The sequence below is a fragment of the Meleagris gallopavo genome, chromosome 2, assembly GCF_905368555.1.
Source record: "Meleagris gallopavo chromosome 2, MGAL_WU_HG_1.1, whole genome shotgun sequence".
Classification (NCBI taxonomy): domain Eukaryota; kingdom Metazoa; phylum Chordata; class Aves; order Galliformes; family Phasianidae; genus Meleagris; species Meleagris gallopavo.
Window position 1 is genome coordinate 47388163 of NC_139405.1, and position 19801 is coordinate 47407963.

At 41.6% G+C, this 19801-nt stretch overlaps 1 protein-coding gene across 1 annotated transcript; it reads left to right on the forward strand.

The window, feature by feature from the left end:
• Window positions 1–2906: 2906 nt before the first annotated feature.
• On the forward strand, window positions 2907–19056 carry GINM1 (glycosylated integral membrane protein 1). The gene is made up of 8 exons (XM_085217015.1): window positions 2907–3171; window positions 9863–9922; window positions 10096–10192; window positions 12169–12320; window positions 14103–14259; window positions 15006–15136; window positions 16457–16620; window positions 18144–19056. Exons 1-8 carry the CDS (start codon window positions 3067–3069, stop codon window positions 18250–18252), a joined length of 975 nt encoding a protein of 324 aa, XP_085073141.1. The 5' UTR covers window positions 2907–3066; the 3' UTR covers window positions 18253–19056.
• Window positions 19057–19801: the final 745 nt, after the last annotated feature.

A 19801-nucleotide genomic window follows, 5' to 3' on the forward strand; every position in this document is an offset into this window, starting at 1 on the left:
AGCCACCCTGTATGGCAGTAAGTAACAGAAGGAAGCACGATCGCACAACGCATTTATTACTCTGAAGCCATAAGCGCATCCGCCTTGTGCAGGTCCTTGCTGGCTGAAGTATAACTATTTACCTGCTGCTTTCAGAGCTCTCGCTTTGCCCTTCAGTAAGAAAGCACCCACAGCTGTGCCACGGAGGCTTGGGCTGGTCATTAGGAAAAACTTCTTCAGCATGTGGGTGGTCAAAGCCCACAACTGGCTTCCCGGAGAGGTGGAAGGTGCCCCACAGATGTCAGCGGTCAGGAGGCGTTTGGACAGTGCCCTCAATAACACGCTTTAACTTCTGCTCAGCACTGAGGTGGTCAGACAGCTGGAAAAGACACCTCTGAAGGTCCCATCTGACTGAACTTCTGAATAATGAAGAGGAAAAATAAATAATGGCAAAAATTATTTAGTCATTGATAGGAGTTTTATCATTTACACTAAATATTTACACTGTTATGACATCCCGTGTGCTGTGAGACTGATTAAATAAAGCCTGGGAAAATTGGGGAAGAAGCGACATTTGTTGAAACCATTTTTAATGCATATTTTTTGCAGAGTTAACTACACTCCAGGAGAATAAAAAGAGGAAAAGAAATAATGAGAGAATCATAGAATCACAAGGTTGGAAAGGACTACAAGATCATCTAGTCCAAATGTCCTCCCATTACCATTGCTACTACAAACACTAAAACATACCCTGTAGCTCCTCATCCAGACGCCTCTTGAACACTGTCAGGGACGGCGACTCCACCACCTCCCTGGACAGGCCATTCCAGTGCCTGACCACTCTCTGAGAGAAAAAGTTCTTTCTTATGTCTAATCTAAATCTCCTATGGCACAATTTGTGACCATTTCCTTGGGTCCCGTTTGTTGCCTGGGAGAAGAGGCCAAACCCCTCCTTATTATAACCTCCCTTCAGGAAGTTGTAGAGTGCAATGAGGTCTTTTCTGAGCCTCCTCTTCTCCGGACTAAACAATCTCAGCTCCCTCAGCCGCTCCTCGTAAGACTTGTGCTCCAAACCCCTCACAAGTTTTGCTGCCCTTCTCTGGGCACCTTCCAGGGCCTCAATGTCTTTCTTGCAGTGAGAGGTCCAAAACTGAACACAATACTCGAGGTGTGGCCTCACCAGTACTGAGTACCGGGGGATGATGACCTCCCTGCTCCTGCTGGCCACACTATTTCTAATGCAGTTTGGAAGAGACAAAAGAGAAGGGGGTGCAAAAGATTGGGAGAAAGGGGAAAGAATTAAGGGGAGGGGGGGAAAGAAACCACAGGAAGGACACATTCAATGACATTCAAAAAGCAGCAGGTGTTCTGTTCCATCCCAGTGAGCTCCTGAGTTCCTTGAGGTGAGCTGATAACACATCCCAAGCTTTGGTGATGTGTTCTGCAGGTCAGCGAGCCTTGAGTCCTTGTATTTGTATACGCTATGATGTCATTATGTATCTCGTACATGTTGTAAGCATTTTAATAATCACCCCCATACACAGAAAACGGTAGTGCTGTAGCTTGCTTTTGCAGGCTTGTTGAGATGGAACTCCCATCTGATTTACTAATGGACCGTGACACGTAGTTAGGAACGTACTTGATACAGGCTTCCTCCCACTAGAGCATGCAAATGGCTGCAAGTACTAACAAGGGCTGGATTCTTGGAGCTGCCCTCCTGTCCCCACAGACTCCTACATTACTTAGCAAAATGTCCGGCTGCGGAGTTGACATGCCACGGGGATTTTTGTTGCATGAGCCTGAACAGAAAACAATCCTTTGCCTATTTGTTTTAGTAGACCAAGCACAATAGATTCAAATGAGCAAACTGAAATCTAGGACAGATCTGAGAGAAACTAGGTGATGTTGAAGAGAGGCTGTGGAAATTATGACATCAGTGCTTCTATTCCTTCATCCAGTGCTGACTTGTGTGTTGATGAGAGTCAGTTAATCAACTTTGTGTTTTCCCATCTCTGAAACAGTACTAATTGTTGATAATAAATGTACTTTGGAATTAAAAATATCTAAGGTGTTTGTTTAATATGTATTTCTAAATCTATGACTCTCTCTTTCCAACTTGTTCCAGATGTTTACAGCAGTGTGTCAGAAATGCCAACTGCAGATGAAATAACAAGTTTGTATTTCTTTTATGATTTATGTTCACTATCAAAAATGCGAGTCACAGAGCAATACAAAATCAGGCTGCAGGTTGCTTCACCAGGATAGCTCATGTATTGACCTTTCTGAGCTGCACTAGGCAGACCTGTTTGTCCCCTTACCATCAGAATGTCTTTTGCTAGCAGCTAGATTCTTCCCATCTTTTTTTTACAAAAAGAGCACTATTCATCTCAAGATATTCAAGGACATTCAAGCCAGGCTGGATGTGGCTCTGGGCAGCCTGGTCTGGTTGTTGGCGACTCTGCACATAGCAAGGGGGTTGAAACTAGATGATCTTTGAGGTCCTTTTCAACTCAGGTCCATGCTATGATTCTACGACCTCTATGTCTACCAAAGACCCGCAGATCACGGCTGTTTCCCTTCTCTTTGTCTGAGACGTGTGCTGTTGGGCTGTTACAAAGTTTCCGCCCGCGTTCTCCAGCCTAGGCTCAGACCTCTCACATTCTAAACCTCAATCTCACGCGTTCTGCATTGCTCGAAGGAATTCCCTCCACCGCTGCCCCGCGGCACGCCGGCTGCTCAGCTCCCCAGCCCCGTGCAGCCCTCAGAAGACAGCCGGTGCTGCTGCAGCGAGCCCCGCCTCGAGCCGCGCGGGCGGATCGCTATAGGCGCCCTCGGGGTACAGCCGGAGCGCGTTAGCGGGCACCCGTCATCTCGGGCACGGAGGCCGAGCTCCCGCTCCTGGGAAACCCGCAGCTATTTCCGAGCAGCGGGAGGGCCCTTCCCGGAGGACCGCCCGCCCCGGGGCCGGGGCGCAGCAGCGGCCTGCAAGCTCCACAGCCCGGCCCCGCGCCGCCTCCTCCGCCCGCCGCCCGGCCCCGCCCCGCCGCTTGTTGATGTTTCACTTTGTTTTAATTCCCGGGTCGCAAGATGGAGGCGGCGCTGGGACGGCGCGGGCGGCGGCTGCTCCTGCTGCTACTGCCGTTGATCGCCGCTCTGCAACTGGGCCCGTCCGCCGCTCTGCCGCTGGGACAGGTACCGGAGGGGCGCTGGGGGGATTCGCTGGGAACCGCCGCCGCCGGTGGAGGAGGAGGCGGGCGGGGCAGCGGGGGCTGCGGGCGCTGCGAGCTCCCGGCGTAGCGCGGGGCGGGCGCAGGTGCGCTGCCTGCAGACCTCGTCCCGCTGTGCGCGGGCGTTTCGGGCTGAGGTGTGCGGGAAAAGGCGCAAAAGGACGGCATTGCGCGTCTGCTACAAACTTGGTTACTGCGTGCCCGCTGCTTCCTGCCTCCCTTCAGTGATTCATCCATATAGCTTCTGAAAAATATCTGGCAGGCTGGGAGGGAAGAACGATATGGCTATCTGTACTGCTGGGCAGATAAACCTCGTGCTGTGTGTGTATGTGTGTGTGCGTGTCCCCTGCGTTGTGACAGGCTGGTGCTGCACAAATACATGGTGCATTATGGCCGTGTCTGTGCTTCTGAATTGAACCCACAGCAGGTTCCCAATGCAGCTGCATATTCATAGAATCACAGAACGGCCTGGGTTGAAAAAGACCACAATTATCATGTAGTTTCAACCCTCCTGCTATGTGCAGTGTCACCAACCATCAGACCAGGCTGCCCAGAGCCACATCCAGCCTGGCCTTGAATGCCTCCAAGGATTGGGCATCCACAACCTCCTTGGGCAACCTGTTCCAGTGCAGGATATCGTGCTGCCTGCTTTCTCCTTCCAGTGCCTGTGCTGGATTCACCCAGCCATTCACCCAGTCACTGTCCCATGGGAGGATTTGTGAGGGCCCCTTTTCCCTGTGGTACTGGTTGAAACAGTCCTCCTGAGGGCCTGGCACAGGCCCTGCACTGGCACATCCTGAGCTCGCTTCCTTGTCTCCACCTCCCTTTGCAACCATTGGAAGTGAGATGGGCTTAGGTCTTGAAGATGGGTATGTAGATCTTCAGACATCAGTACTCCCATTCAGATGCAGTGAAGTGTGGGAGTGCAGACATAGCTCAGTTGATCCTCAAGTACTTTGCTTTGAGTGTAGGGCAGGTGCATTTCAGAACCCTCATAAAGCCTGACAGTGTGAGCAGGAGCTGGTGGGAGAAGAAGGGCCTGGACAGAAAGGGAATTCAGTGCTGTTGGGTTGGCATCAGCAGCCAGGAGCTTAGCAACACATGGCATGTGATCAGAAGGCTCTTTCCTCAGGAGGGTTTGGACTGCAGGCTGGATGCAGCTTCCCTTTGGCTGCCTTGGCTATACACTCCAGCTTCCTGAAAGTATGATGGCAGAGCACTACTGATAGCTTCACGTTTTGTCAGTCTTGTGCATGGCAGTAAGTTTACCTCCAAGATATTATGGGACCCATAATGAGGAAAGACCTGAGAATGTTGAAGAACATCTGTGCAATTTCGTTTTCTAAGTTTGTAATGCTTTTGTTCAGCTCTGGAATGGGAACGCCTCCATTGTTGTGCAACACTTGTCGTTTCTTAAATAAGCTGTTTTGAAATCTGGGCTTTTTTTTTTTTTTTTTTTTTTTTTTAATGTTAGTATGTGTGCTTTCGTTTTGCTTTCTCCTCCTGAAATTTGGACAAGCAAATCTGGATTACAGATTGGGAAGAAAAACAAACAGAGGCAAGGAATGATGCAACAACAGTATAACTGATCTTTGCATCAAAGTAATGTGTTTTTCTAGTGCTAGGTCAAGAATTAGATTTTGTGCCTTAGAGTATTTTTGATGTGCTGTCAAGAACTTGCTGAAAGCATAGTGGGCTGAATGTACTGATGTTTGTTTACTTCAATTGCTGTTGAAAATTTAGATTTAACTGTTTTCTTTCAAAAAGGCTTACTTGCCTACCAGACCTTATGTTCATGCAGTTGCGTGAAAAAATATTTTTCAGGCTATTTGTTGGCTGCAAGAAACCTCTATGAAGCTAGATTGTTTCATAACAGAAAAAAAGTAATCTTCACTACATCACCCATGAGTGTGTGCAGTGAGTGTCATGTATTTTAATCAAAGAAACTTGTTTATAGTGATATGCTGACATCTTTCTTTCATAGGTTTATGCCAATTTCTCTATTAACATCTTGGCATATATTCTGAATTTTATACTTAAAGTATACCGCATCATCTTTCTGTGTATATCTGATTGAATTAAAGCAGTGTGATGCAGCTGTGTCCTGATTATGTGAGATGAAGTGTTCAGCTTTAAAATTCTGGTTATGAATAAAATATTCATAGTGTGAGTTGATTTCATAGGAAGAGAGCAAAGGCAACACACGTAGGGCAGAGGAAAGGATAAGCAGTGTTATTCCATGAACATCACAAAACAAGGAAGGAATATGTGTGCTTGTTCAGAAAAGTAAAGTAAAGCAAAAGCATCAATGTGTTCGCTTTATATATTAACAAGATAGTTGAGTTGTAGTTACCTAAGCAAGTATTGAATTTCACTGTCTTATTCTAAATATTATCATGCTGTTTAATAATACCAAGCCTTCTTTGAGAAGATTTTGTACTGAAGTTTGGTGAGATATGAGGGGCTAATTGTAGTTCTCCAGTCGTGCTGGGGTCTGTACCAAGACTCTTTCCTACCTCAGCTGTGCCTGGTGGGCAGCTAAAGCCCTACAGCGTAGCTTTGTTTTAAGTCTGATGAAGGAATAAGAACAGAACCTGAGACCTTGTGGGGCCAGTTTTCCATGTGTGTGCCAGGACTCAAAAGCAGTGTGAATTTGGATGGTAGTTTTTGGTTTGTTTGAACACTCTTTCCCACAATCTCCATTCAAATTTAGAAACAGATTCTGGTTTTGTCCATTTCTTACTTGCATGGCAACTTCTGTTGATTTCCCATTTCCATACTGCACAGAGGATAGCCCTGCACAGCTGCTACAGGGGCTGTCTGTCCCCCTGCTACCCATGCAGCTGGCCGTACTGCCAGGCGTTGTGCCATCTGCTCCTTGAAGCAGCAGGAGCCTTGATTGGGAGTCTGGGGAGAGGGATGGGATTGTGTGAGTCTCGAAGGCACTTGGGTGCCACTGAGTGCCCTTCAGGGCAGGGTAACTGTGTCAGGCACGTGCCAAAGAGGTTCTTTAGTAATTCCGCAGTCGGATCTGATAGAAGTTCCTGCCTGATTAGACCTACAGCTTTGTCTTGTGTGGCATTTTTCTTGAAAGGCTACAGGTGGGTGAAGATGTGTGCAGAACCAGTGCGGGGACTCTTTAAGAAGCAACAAATATTCCCTTTCAAATAATGTGCTTTATACTCTTTCTGTCACCATTCTCTTTGCTAGCACTGTATTGCACTGCCCCAGAGAGCTTTCTTGGGTTCTGTTGCAGCACATGGCGAAAGGATTAGAACATAATCACCGCCTTCTTATCGCTGTTGATTCAGGTTTACCAAAATTCACTAGTTCACATAAAACCTGTCATGCATGTTGCCACACTATTACTGCCCCAGCCTTGCTTTCCTCTAATAGAAAAGCATAAATCTGTGGTGGAGGTGCTGTCCTCTTTGCAGGTACTGGGGCCACTACTGCTGTGAGTATCCCTGCCAGAGTGCTAAAACAGCGATGAGAAGTCCTAGGAAAACTCAGGAGATGCATCTGCACCCTATAACATCACTAAGAGTGATTTTAAGTTGTACAAACTAGACTTACACTCATGGTTCAGGCTTCTCCAGAAAGCAACAGAACAAGATTGAGGATTACGGTGTACTGCCTATGTTCAGGACTCAGTAGGTTCATTGCCATTGGATTTTGGGTGTAGTGGTGCAGGAAGGACCAGTGGGAAGACAGTCGTGAGGAACTGATCTCCAAGGAAGAATGAAGTGAGCTGGGAGCATCAATATAAAATCAGGAAAACTGAATTGAAGGGCTGTTATTTTCCCTGGAAAGGTGCTATCAAGAGTAATGAATGACCTGTTCATAAGCTGCGACAAGAAAGTTCCAGGTTAGGCATCAGGAAAGCTTTTAACATTAAAGATAGAAAAAGAGAGCACTAGAGTAAATAGTTGAGGACAGTATTCATTTTTTGGACATCACCAGAAAGCTCTAAGAATTGGTTAAATGAATACCTGTCAGGAATGATGTCAATGGGAGTTGTTTCTTACTCTGGAAAAAGGTGGCCTTGAGATGTTTCTGTATCAGTTTGGGAACATTTGGATCAAGAACAGTCGAGAGCCAGTTATTTGTTCACACCAAAAGTTGGAGATCTACTTGCAGTGTTTCATTGCAAGTCCGGTACCAAGACTGGTAAGAAGTCTTAGGCAAAACAAGAACATACAAGAGGTCAGGAAATACTCAGATACAGGTGAGTCCCACACCTCTCCCAGCTGTCAGCCCCTGTCTCCACTGCTTGTCTGCCTCTTGCTTATGGAGAGGAAAACAAGCTGGCAACAAAGTGGCCATTCTCCTGCCAGCTTAATGAGCTATAGCTGCTCACTGACTTGGCAGAAATGGGAGGGAAGGAAGATGTGCTGGAGAGGAGAGAGCTGCACTCAGTCTGTTAGTGGCAGAGGCAGCAAGCTGTTAGATCAGCTCAGCTGTCTTACTTGTCTGCATGTGACCATCTAATGTAATTTTGACAGCACAGATGTGTTCTCCTAAATATTTTAATTTCTTAAGCACGTAATGTGCTGTTCAAGTGCAAGCTCTATGTGTGCAACAGAATTCATGATTGTGCTTTTGGGTACCAGGTCAACAGAGTTGACAACTTGAAGAAATCATCATGTGCACATTTCACTGTGCATACAGTGCTCATTTGCTGAGCACATTTATTTTGCCTGTAGCCCTTCATTTTCAAATACAGCATTTGATTAAAATAAGAGGTGGGGGACTTTCCCTCTTCCTAGCAGTAGCTGGTTATCTGTTGTTTTATTTTTCTAGTAATCTCTGGGTCACTTTGTAGATGTTGAGAAAAGATTGCAAAATACTTTCAGTGCAGAGGAGTTCAGACTTGGTTTGAAGCTTAAAATTGAAGTGTTATTAAGATTGCCTGGAAGGTCCATCCTCCAGGCCCTTTGAATTCCCAAAAGAGAGAAAATACTGGGAAGTCAGGACACAAAATCTCGATCATCTGTTACGCAGTTTGGGAGTGTAAAATGAGCACAGCTCTGAGGGCTTGATAAAGTGCTAAGAGTTTGGCAAATTTTTGAACTATACAGCATTCTTAAAATATGAGGAACAAAATAAGTGGCTTGAGGAAGCTACAGGATGGCAAAACAGATTACATCCCACAGTTATACGACAGATTTAGTTTAAATGTTCGGTAATAGAATTCCGGTTTTCTAAGTCAATTTATATATTATCTGAATAACTGGGATCAGAGCTTTGGAGAAAAGTCAGCATAAATACCCATTTCCTAGGAAGGGCAGGGAAAAAGATTTTTCTTTTTGATTTCAGTGGTCAGAGAATTTTGCTACTGACTTGAAAAATGCACCTGAAACATCAAGGACAAGTAATTTCCAACCAAAAGGAAATTACCTTCCTTTAAAAAAGATGCTGTATTTAGTTAAATAGATAATTAAGATAAATCTATGTTGGATTTTAAACGACACTTCCCCTTTGAAGCCAGATTTCTGCTGAATCAGATTGGGATGCTGTTTTTCAGTTTCTGGTAGCTCTGGATGCTATTCGTAACCCATTGTTTTAAGGAAATTTTTATCTTATAGTTGTACTCCAGAAAGTTTCTGCTCATGAATTGGGATGACATTGTACTGGGTAAAAACATGGCAAAAAAATCATTTGTGCTCCAAGTATTTCCTGCCTAAGAAATCTTTTATTCATTCATTCTGAATTCTGAGGAGTTCTCCTCTCTTTGGAGACGTGCCTCATTTATCAGTTGTTCAATGTGAAACTGTCTCAAACACAGAGCTAAAGATGCTGAAGGGTCAGAGAAAAGTTTTCCAGAGGAAAGTGAAACACGGATAGAGTAACGTAAGGCTCCCAAAAGGCAAATAGAGAATCTAACAGTATTTCTGAGATGAGTCAGGAAAGCAGTGTGGCACTCTTTACATGTGGTGATGTCCAAGAGAGGATGGTTTTTGTATAAAGGCCTCATCGCAGGGCAGTTAGGAGGTTTCAGGACCCATCTGCTAAAGAAACCCTCAGGTTACAAGGATGAAACGAGAGGACAGAATGAAGGAAACAAGAAATCACATCAACTGAGGTTTGAAAGAAGGAAATAAATCCCTGGGGCTTGGAGGAGGCCTGTGTGGCTTAACTTGGAAATGATAACCAGAGGAGAAAAACAAAACAGGATCACTGCTGGTGCTGATAAAGCCAGGTGTTAACTTTATCACAATAGGCTTGAACTTGAAGGCTTAAAAGAACTTTTAACAAACTGACAGAGCTGCAGAATCTGATTGTATCATGCACTGTCTGTTCTGTTGCAGCTAATGTGAGTCTTCTGTTCCATTTACATCCATGTGTAACAAGGTCTTCCGATAATTTTGTTTGATTATTATTTTGTCTGCATTTAAAAAATAAGTTACACTTAGAAGGAAGCAGTCTCTTCTTTTCTCATCAGTCAATTTTATTAAAAAGTGGAGAAAAAAATGTACCTGGAACGAGGAAGCATATCTCTATTGCTTCTGTTTGCAAGGCAGAAAGCCTGAGAATGTACTTTGGGACCTGCATAGGGCTGATCTCCAAGAGAGCTGTGAAAGTTGCTTATGGCCTTCAGGGCTTTGTGTATTTTCTCACATAAATATACATCTCTTTTCTTTGTTGTTTTCCAGGAAACAATCAGAGTCAATGTTATGATGTTGAAAAGCAATGGAGAATTTCACAAAGGGCAGGTTTGTCTGGTTTTTCTATTTATTCAGTGAATTAATATGTAGCGAAAGAAGTCAGCATGTGGATAAGAATATATTTTGGTCTGACTTCAGTCAGTGTTAATTGCGTTCCTCTGAGAACAGAACTACAGCATAGGGGCAGGACTGCACATTCATTCTGTCTGTCTATCTTCCAGGTTGTGTTTAATATCACCTATGTTAATGGACAGGTGTATCTGAACGATTTTCCTATGAGAAGCGGAGTTGCTCACATAACGTGTCAAACAGTAATATGTGAGTATTCTTTTTTTTTTTTCTTTCCTGCAGTATTTTCTTTCCCTGTCATCTAGTAAAGAAAGCTTACAATTTCTGCCTGTACTCATACTCTGCAAACCTCAGCATAGTAGAAGCAAATTTCCCAAATTAGGAAAGTTTTCTTACTGATGTGTGTGGGAAAAATCTTAGTGCCTTGTACTCAAGTCACATTGATAGGCTTGTATCTAAATGGTTGAATCTGAACTCAAGACTCTGTCTTTTCAGAAGAATGTTTTGCAGGACAAGCTAGACAATGTAAACAGAAGGATGCAACTCCACCCTGCTAATAGCCATGTCCCTTAGCTCACTGGCATGCATCCAAGCAGAGGCTCAATAGCAAAAATATGAAGACCTTTTGGGAAGATATTTTTCATTATCTCATTTCTGCCTTTAGTAGACAAAGAAGGTTGTCCTGGACAGGATATTAAGGCACCAGTACTGCAGTTTTGCTGTGTTCAGTAGTAGTTATGTTTTCAAATGATCTTGAAACTGTTGTTTGTTTTTTTTTTTCCCCCCACCAATACAACACCTTTGTGAAAGATCAGAAAGCACTGTGATTTTTGAGATGCTCAGAACATACTGTATAATTAATTAAGTGAGGCCCATTGTATTACTTGCTTTAAGCTTCTGTTGTTTTCAGAATGATCTCGTGATGGATCAGGTGCATCATTCTACTGCTTGGTTTCTGAGGTCATCCCCCCTTTACACTCAGTCGTTTACTTAGAAAATACTAATGCTTTTCTAAATGGTTTCTCTGAGCCACGACCTTGTCTCTTGAACCCTTCCTTCTCAAGTATTATCAATTATTAATTTACATTAGTTCTTTTCTGAAGTGGGAGAGCAGTAATTCACTTCTCTATTTCTGGGGTAGTTATATTCTTATTGCTTCTGTGTTTTCTATCCTAGGATAGAAAAGTGTGACAAAATGTCATTTACCTACAAGATAATTGACTCCAGAAAAATAAATATGATTTTATTGACTAATTTTGAGAGATGCTGAGCACTCTACTGTAGTGGATCCTATTAATTTCCAAAACCATAGTTGAATAGCTTGCAGTGGCTATAGTTATGGATGAATATCTGAAACAATGAGAAAAACACTGTTTTGACCTGGGAGCCTGGAATTGTCCATTCCCATGTTTGGGTCTGGATCCTCAACACAGTACTTCTGTTACCTGCAAAGCAACAGTTACATGTGTACTAAATTCTCAACAGCAGATTCAGATAATGTTTATAAAAGGCTGAAAGAGTATTGAGATATTCATTACTTAATAAGAGAGGGGAAAAACAATCCTGAATATCTGTATGTAAAATCAAAACTGAGCCAAATGTTCACAATCTTGAATATTAGAGACCAAGTCTCCAGAGAAGTACTGTCTTGACATTATTGTTACGTTTTGCCTGGACCTATATCCCCACTTCAAGTTTCCACAAAATCAGTTTCAGATCAGTGAACATCTTTAGCTCCAGCCTGACACATGAAAGGTTGGGACTGCAGGGAGCTCCATTATCTTGAGATCTTTGGTCTCTTAATATCTGCTTGCTGCTGTAATTTAGAAAGTATTCAGCAGCGTGTTAGTGCTTACACCCATGGGGAACAATTCCTCTTTCTTTCCTTCTGCTGCTTGTTTTCCCAAAGTAAGATACTCCTAAATGATTCTGAAAAGGATTTTTCTATATTTTAAAGTGCTAAATAGCTTTATGAAGAAAAGGGTCGCAGGTGGAGTTGTCTGACTGACGGACACAAGTGAAGCATTTCCCCTGGGTGCCTCTTAAGAAGCACTGCAGGTGACACACAGTGCTGGTAGCTTAGAAACTGGGGCAGCAGAGTCTCAGCTCACCTGTATGGATGCCACATCTGTTTGCATCTATATGCTCCATGAAGAATTCCATTGTGCCCTGCCTTCTGTTTGGGATGGTTTCTCTTTGAAAACTGTGCCATTATGTCTTAACAGTGGAGAATGGAAGCCTGGATGACATGGTAGAGCAGCAACGCCTGGGAACTGTCAGCGTTCGCATCATGGTTCATGAGTGGCCTTTGGCATCCAGTTCTGATTTGCAGCTGATTGTCATTCAGGAAGAAGTGACGGAAATTGATGGAAGACAGGTAAGGAAAAGTAACACTTTGCTTCTTTGAGTTTAGGAGAGGCAAACAGTAAAAGAGTTAAAGAGTTTACACGTGTGCGGATGGTGGTCAAAGTACAAAGTATGTAATCTAATGCTAGTTAGCACGATGCTGAGGGAGATAAAACCAACCTGGGTCAGCAGAGGTGTTTCATAAGGAGAATTTAAGCTTTAATGTTTACATTCTTATCTCAGTAGTTAGCCGTTGGATGACTTTCCATTAAGCTTGTTAGAATATCATGAACTTTTCCAAAATGCAAGGAAAATCAAACTCACAAGCAGTATTTCATTTTCAAAGAAATGTACAAAATTAATAAATGGGCATGTGCTCATTCTGAGTCTTGAGATTTTGCCCATTCTTTATTTCAAGCTAATAAAACATTTCTACCACACAGCTTGCAGCAGCATCCTCTTAGATCTTTCCTTACTAGGAAAGATCATCTGAGGGCTTAGCCTTAGACTGTTTTGTATTCAAGCCAATTAATTCATCTGAATAAAAACCTTGATGTTGAACATAGATTTTTTTTTTTTTTTTTTTTTTTTTTTTTGAGATGAAGAGCAAAATAAAAAATCCACAAAACTTCTAACTGTATTTGCACACACAGCAGTGAATGTCAGGGGCTACAACTGAGCTGAGATTGAAATGTGCAGAACTGAGTTCTCACAGTCACTTATAAGTTATACTTTTCCAACCAGAGAGGTTATAGTTAGAAGATAGAGCTGTTGTCCTATATTCTGCTGTATTTTTTTAATAGGAGAATGATGATAATACCATTATCTTAATTAACTGCATGCTCATCATGAAGTACTCTGGCATGAAGCATTTCTCTGTGAAAATTTTTCTCTTAATAAAAGCGATGATCCCACTGAGATTTGAAGGTTTTTTAATGAGGTCCTTACAACACTGTTGGCTAATATACTTTGGTTTGGAACATTTGTTAGACAACAGTGTTGCAGTGGTTCAGATCTCAAACTAGACATCAAAATGCAAATTGGGTTTGTGTAGACACCTGGTAAGAACACAAACCTCATTCTGTTCCCCTAATTGTTCTGTTAAGCTTTCAATCTTTCTAATTAGGTATCAGCTGGCAGTAACAGCCATCTTTTTAGTTGTATTGTTCTGTACATGTTAAAAGTGAAAGGCTGATGGCTGTGGAAGCAAGAGTGAAACCACGTCATCCCCTGTATTCCTTTCTGAAGACATGTATCTGTTGACAAACTGTTTTACATCAGACTGTAGTAGGAGAGGCGAATATGTGAACACACAGTTACTCTGTACTTCATTGTTGTCTGCTCTGAATGATATCACTTTAAAGAAAAATAAGCTAAAGCTAAACAAAAACAGCAATGAATATCTCAGCAGGATTTTTTTTCACTTGTTGGGGAAAAAAAAAGCAATGACAGCAAAAGCAGCAGTGCCAGTCTCATCTGAGCAACATTTCCATGTGCCCTTTTAATATATATTTGAGTTTTTCATGCTTTAAAGTGCCTCCTTGACATGAGGAGCTCTGTAAGACTTGGTTGAAAGCCCACCAATTGACTACAACATGTTTTTGCAGGGAGAGGGAGACCTGGTCTATTCAGCATACATTCTAATACAGCAGTGGCTGTAGAAGTGCTTTAAGCTAAGAGTACTGATTCACGTTACAGCATTTGTCTATATCTTACTGGCTTGGAGTTAACGAGCATGTAATGGTTTTCTTTGCCAGCCTACTTTATCTTTACTTTAAACTCAACAATATCAATCTGTTTGCATCTCTTGCAGGTTCAGCAGGAAGAAGTAACAGAAATAGATATCTTAGTGAAGGACCTGAGGGTACTGAGACATTCAAACTACACCGTCCCTTTGAAAGAGAGCATGTTGTATTCCATCCCAAGGGACAACGACGTGCTATTTACGCTTCCCAACCTCTCAGGAAAAGGTCTCTTTTTTTTTAGCTGTTACATAATATTTTTGAGCATAATTTACATACTGATTTACAAGGACAAAATAACATTGTTATCCCAGTGTTGTTTTGCATGGTTAAACAGTTGTCAGATTAACCATTAAGTTTTTATTTTTAAATTTATTTATACCTGAATTCCACTCCTCTACATTCTAGTTACTACTTTTGTTTTGTTTCCAAATCTGTTCTTTGAATTACTTGGTGCTTGTAAAATCATAGCCCAATAATTTACATAAATTTCTCTTTCAGTGCTGTTTTGGAAATTTCCCTAAAGCTCCCTCTTTTCCTGAGATCAAAAGGGAAAACTGAAGGAAATACCTGTCTGGGTCACTTCCAAATCAGAGAAGAGTTATTAAACTTGAATAACTTTAAAGAAAGAGAAGTTATTGGATACTTTAATCTTATTTCAGTTCAATCAAAAACTCAAGGATTTATTAGGAGATAAATATTTTTATCTAGCTTGTCATTTTTAAAATCTGATGACAGCTGAAATTCATAGCTAAGGGCTGCATTGTAATAGTGCTGCTTCTTATCAAGTGAACAAAAAAAAATGTTGGTTTTCTTTGATCTTAATGAAATGCAGCATGTTTTTGCTTCCTAGCTTACAGGGTCAAATAATAATTAACCTCCCCCCCCCCCCCCCCCACACACACAAAAAACCCAAAAAACAAAACCACCCCTCCAAAACAAGCCTCCCACTACATCCAACTTTTCTTCTTTAGATATTCAAGATCCACTGCAAACTACCAGTCAGTACCTGATCTGGCAGGTGGAAACCACAGTGGATGAAGAGACATTACCTGGCAAGTTACCAGAAACACCTCTTAGAATAGAACCTCCATCCTCCTACAAGGTAGGGTCCTGTTGTTGTTTTTCCTTTTTTTTTTTTTTTTTTTCCCCTCCCCTTTTTTCTCCTCTGTTTCCACAGAAATGGGAAGATGACTTGGTGACATTCCTAGGAAGACAAATGTAATAACATGTTGCTGATAAAGCAGAATGCTTTATTCAAGAGAATAGACAAATAGACTTCCTCTCTGTTTTTAGTATTGTCTGCAGAAACATGTACAAATACAGGGTTACTTCCTTCCTGGATGGTTACAGAAGGAATCAAATAAGAACACTGTTAGGATTCAGATGGCAGGTTTTCTTTGTGTAGAGGCCAAACAAAACATTATTTAAAGATGGTAAAAAGGTGTGTAACATTTATTTGTTCTTTTTTTTTTTTTTTTTTTTACTTGAAGAAAGCAATATGGCATGTAATAGATTTCTCAAGTGAGAATTGCTATTCCACTTATTTGTGTGAGGTTGTGACAGTGGCTGAAGTCACGGAAATCCCCATAGCCAACCACTGTGAACAAGAGACTGTTACAGGCACAATCCAGAAAGCTGTAAAAACAACAAAAATTTAAAATTAAAACTGAGTCAAAACCTTCCTAAGTTACACCTTAGCAGTGTGAAATCTTTCTTATTCCAGTGAAGTCACATATGAGTGTTTAAATCCTACAATGTTGTGTCACAGATACGTTGTGAAAATGAGCTGCGATATTTACATTATAACAGACTGAGTATTTACAGCAGTTTTAACTTTTTTTTTTTTTTTTTAGCTTTAAATTACACTGTTTTTTTTTTTCCTGACATAGCTTAGAGGCAGGTTCTGGTCACTGGTTGATGAGCCATGAGTCTCACCAGCTTAAGAAACACAGCAGCAGCTTGAAAAGCTTCAGTTTGAGATGAGTTGTGGATAGGCTTTCACAGTCTACTTTGTGGTGGAGAGAAATGCTTAAAATACACTGCTCAGAGAAGATGGCAGAAATGGTATGCTGCAAGTTATAGATAGGTTAGAGAACGTGCTATCCCTCTCCTGAGTTTCAGTGACCCTTCTCTGCTGTATACAGCAATGGAATCATAGCTACTGTGAGTATAGGTCTAGTAGCCCACCCTTCACCTACTCTGTTCAAGTGTCCTTTGTTTTCCCAAGTGGCCTTTCCTTTCAAGGAGCTCTTTGAGGATGAGTCACTTCTGCACAAATTAAACCTTCCATAGAGATAGTTCAGTTGAAAGGTTCCAAACTTCAGAAAAGAAACAAATCTGAGTCACCAATCAATTAAATCCTGCTTTCACCAATTGCTACAAAACTGCACCTGCTATGTTTTGCAACCTGCTTTGATTGTAGGTGATGTGCCAGTGGGTGGAAGACTTGAGAAAATGGCTCTGCAGATTCTGGTTTAAATCTTTACCCATTTTCTTTAATCTGATGGAAGTCATTGTGGTTGGAGTTATTGGAGCAGCGTTCATTCTAAAAGTCTTAAAGGTGATTTTCCCTTCCTGTGAGCCCAAGTAAGTAACTTGTGCTTTTTTTTTATTATTTTTTTTTTTATTTTTCCCCCTGTGAAGACAAAGCATTACTGAAAAATTTTTCAAGTCAGGAGAAGCCCCTTTCTTTAGGCAGATGGTGACAACAATTTAATAAGAAGGATGCAGCAAATTATCACCTCAAGTGACCTTTTGATGCATAGGCAAATCTTTCATTAGAAGCATCTTTAGCTTGGCTGTGATAATACCAAATTTTGATTAGGTCTTCCAAGGACTACATTTTGAGACACCATTAACATACCTCCAACAGAGGAGGATAGAAGCCAGAGCTAAGTTGTTCCAGCAATTCTACATCTTTCCATAGTGCTGCAGTCATTACTGTAGTTATGAAAGGCCTCAAATTTGGTTTTGCAAATTAGGATGGGATTTCTTTAAGGAATTATCTACCTAGGCAGCTTGTAGGGAGTGGTGGAATCATTCATGGCAAAAAGTTAAAAATAAAACTGATTGACTATGGATGGCTTTATTTGCTTGGCTGGTATCTTACCAGGAACACTAATATTTTTCAGATAAGCAAGTTTTCCAAACAAGTGTGGAAGTATGAAATGGCAACTGCAGCTAAGAAATCAGTACAGATTTAGAAATGGAATAGGAAAGCATGAACATTTTTAAGGAACACAAGTCAACTCGGGAAGCCTTAACCCTTGGAACCTAATGCTTTTTTAGGAGGAATGACTGACAGCATATCTTGCTTCCTCACTTGGAGTAAGCACAGCTGATATTCTCAAATACTGCTGACCAGCTGTGTTTCTGAATGGCCCTGAGCATGGCTAATTTATGCATACACCCAGGGATAAGAGTTGGCCTTAGTGCTTCTGACAGAGCTGAGAAAATGGAGGGTTGGTAAACTGAGAAGGCTGGAAACTGCAGTGACAGAAGATACCATGCTTCCCCCTGACACTTCACAAAGCCCGCTGTCAGAGTAGAGTACTTCTTGGAACTAGCTTGTTAGAGTAGGAAAAGTGAAGAAACAGTTTGTAACAGCTGCTCTCCTACAACCATAAGGAGCTTAATGCTGTGAAGTTTTGAAATAAGCAGAACTAGGGAAAAAAAAAAAAAATCTTACATCATAAACTTCAGCAAAGTGTCTGATCTATCCAGGCAGAGGTTGGTACAGAACAGAGGAACCATATTGCAATAACTTCTTGTCCAACTGGAGAACATAGAGCTTGTGTGCAGCTTGTCAGAACGTTCTGAGGAACTGAAAAGCTGAACAACTTTAAGCTATGTTGAAATTGAGCCTACTCTGCTGGTAGTTCAGATGTACAAACTGAATTGGGGGCTCTCTCTGAAACAACAGCCACTACATTTTTAAACCAGTTCTTCATAAGATTTTCATTCTACTTTCAAAGAGAAGGTATTATTAGGATAATACTTGACGTATTAACTTAAATGAAAGTTTAGGGTGCTTCTAAGAATGTCTTATTTTTAGAACACAGGATTGGTTTGAGTATTATTTTCTAACACCAGCTAATTTTACCTTTCAGAAGCATCCTTCTCCTGGATCAAATGAGCTTTGTACCTGTGATTACCATCAACTTGCCTTCAGATGTTCCAGACAGGAAAAATAATTTAGATGAGAAAACATGTACTTAATATTGTATTTACTTCAGAGTTGCTCTTTTTTGTTGTTGTTGTTTGTTTGTTTTTAATGAATTTTTAGTTGACTTGAAATTTGGCACTTGATCTTAATACTTTGTTTCCTACTTAGAAAACTAAGCAAGTTGATTAATTGGTAAAGGGATAGTCAGGATGAGGCCCAAAGCTGACTTCCTTGTACCTCTTCTTAAACATGCGGCCTTTTTCAGAAGCTTCAAAATACAACAGCTACCATTGGTTTTAACTTCTGTGAAGTCACTTCCCTCTGCAGCTCAGACATGATGCTGGCTGCCTTCACACCTACAGATAAACCAGCTCTCCTAAGTAGCCAGCTGATGAAATTCAGGGTGTCCTGAAGTCTCCAATACCACTTTTCAGAAAAAGACAAAGGAGTACAACAAATGTTACGTGTGCCTGCAAGCCAAAACAGAGCTGCCCAACCTGGGTTCAGATCTCTTAGGGTTGAGTGTTTGAGTGTGCCTTGCAAGGAAAGTATCACTACCAAACATCTGTATTGCTCAAGTAATTTGACATATATGCAAAACAAAATTTAAAAAGGTAGATTTATATTTCAAGCACTTTATACTTATATGACCCCCTAATGCTCATAAAAATTGTTAGCACTACTTGTAACCTGGCTTATTCACAAGGTTCTTTTTTTATTTGTGACAGTGCTATGTGACATTTCAAAATCAAGGAAAAAAAAAAAATCTACAATACTGGCTTACTAAGTAGGCCCAATCTTCCCATGCTGATTTGTACTGTTCATGTTTTTCAAGTAAACATTTAAATTGTTTATTAGACTGTGTTGAAGCATATATTTATTTTGCTACATAAACTAGCAGCTTGCGGTATGTGTTAGATACATGGAGCTATTTGTTTTAGCTTTTCATTGTTCTTTGTTTTTAAGAATGATGGGGGGGGGTAGAAGCTAGACTACCTGGCATTAGACTGAGCAGTCATCATTTGGGAGATCAAAATTACCCATGCTTTTTGTTCTAGCACCTTGTGTATTTGTACTTCACAGTTCCTTCCCTGACCTTAGTGTCACCAGAGAACAGGATCCCAACCGTTCCCAAATCACCTGCCCCCTCAGCTGGCCATGTCGTGGCTGGCGTGGTGCTTCAGGCGGGTATGAAGCATGAAACGTCCAAGCTCTGCTGATCTGAAACAAGCAGCAGTGATGGGTATCACTGGAGTCACAAGCAGTGCTTTTCCAGGACTCTATCCCAAGAGAGCTACCACAATGATACCACGACTGATTAAGACGTAGAGCTTGAGGCATCTGAATTAAGAATGAAATTTGGTGAAAGAAAACATGACAGAGGTGGTTGCCATCCACAGCTAATAAGGAAACCACACAGATTCAAGCACAAAGGTGGTGACTGCACAGACAAGAACTTTTGAAGCAACTCTCCCACAGACAGACAAAGCCTTCTTCCACGCATGTGGAAATGAATGCCCCTTCACAGGATCACTAAGGTTGGAAAAGACCGCTAACCCAACTGCCACTCTGTCACCACCACACCCACAAACCACGTCCCTC

Coding starts and splice junctions, on each gene's coding strand:
- GINM1 (XM_085217015.1), top strand. CDS start 3,067: ATGGAGGCGGCGCTGGGACGGCGCGGGCGGCGGCTGCTCCTGCTGCTA. Junction 3,172..9,862: donor CCGCTCTGCCGCTGGGACAG/GTACCGGAGGGG, acceptor GTTGTTTTCCAG/GAAACAATCAGAGTCAATGT. Junction 16,621..18,143: donor TTCCCTTCCTGTGAGCCCAA/GTAAGTAACTTG, acceptor TTTACCTTTCAG/AAGCATCCTTCTCCTGGATC.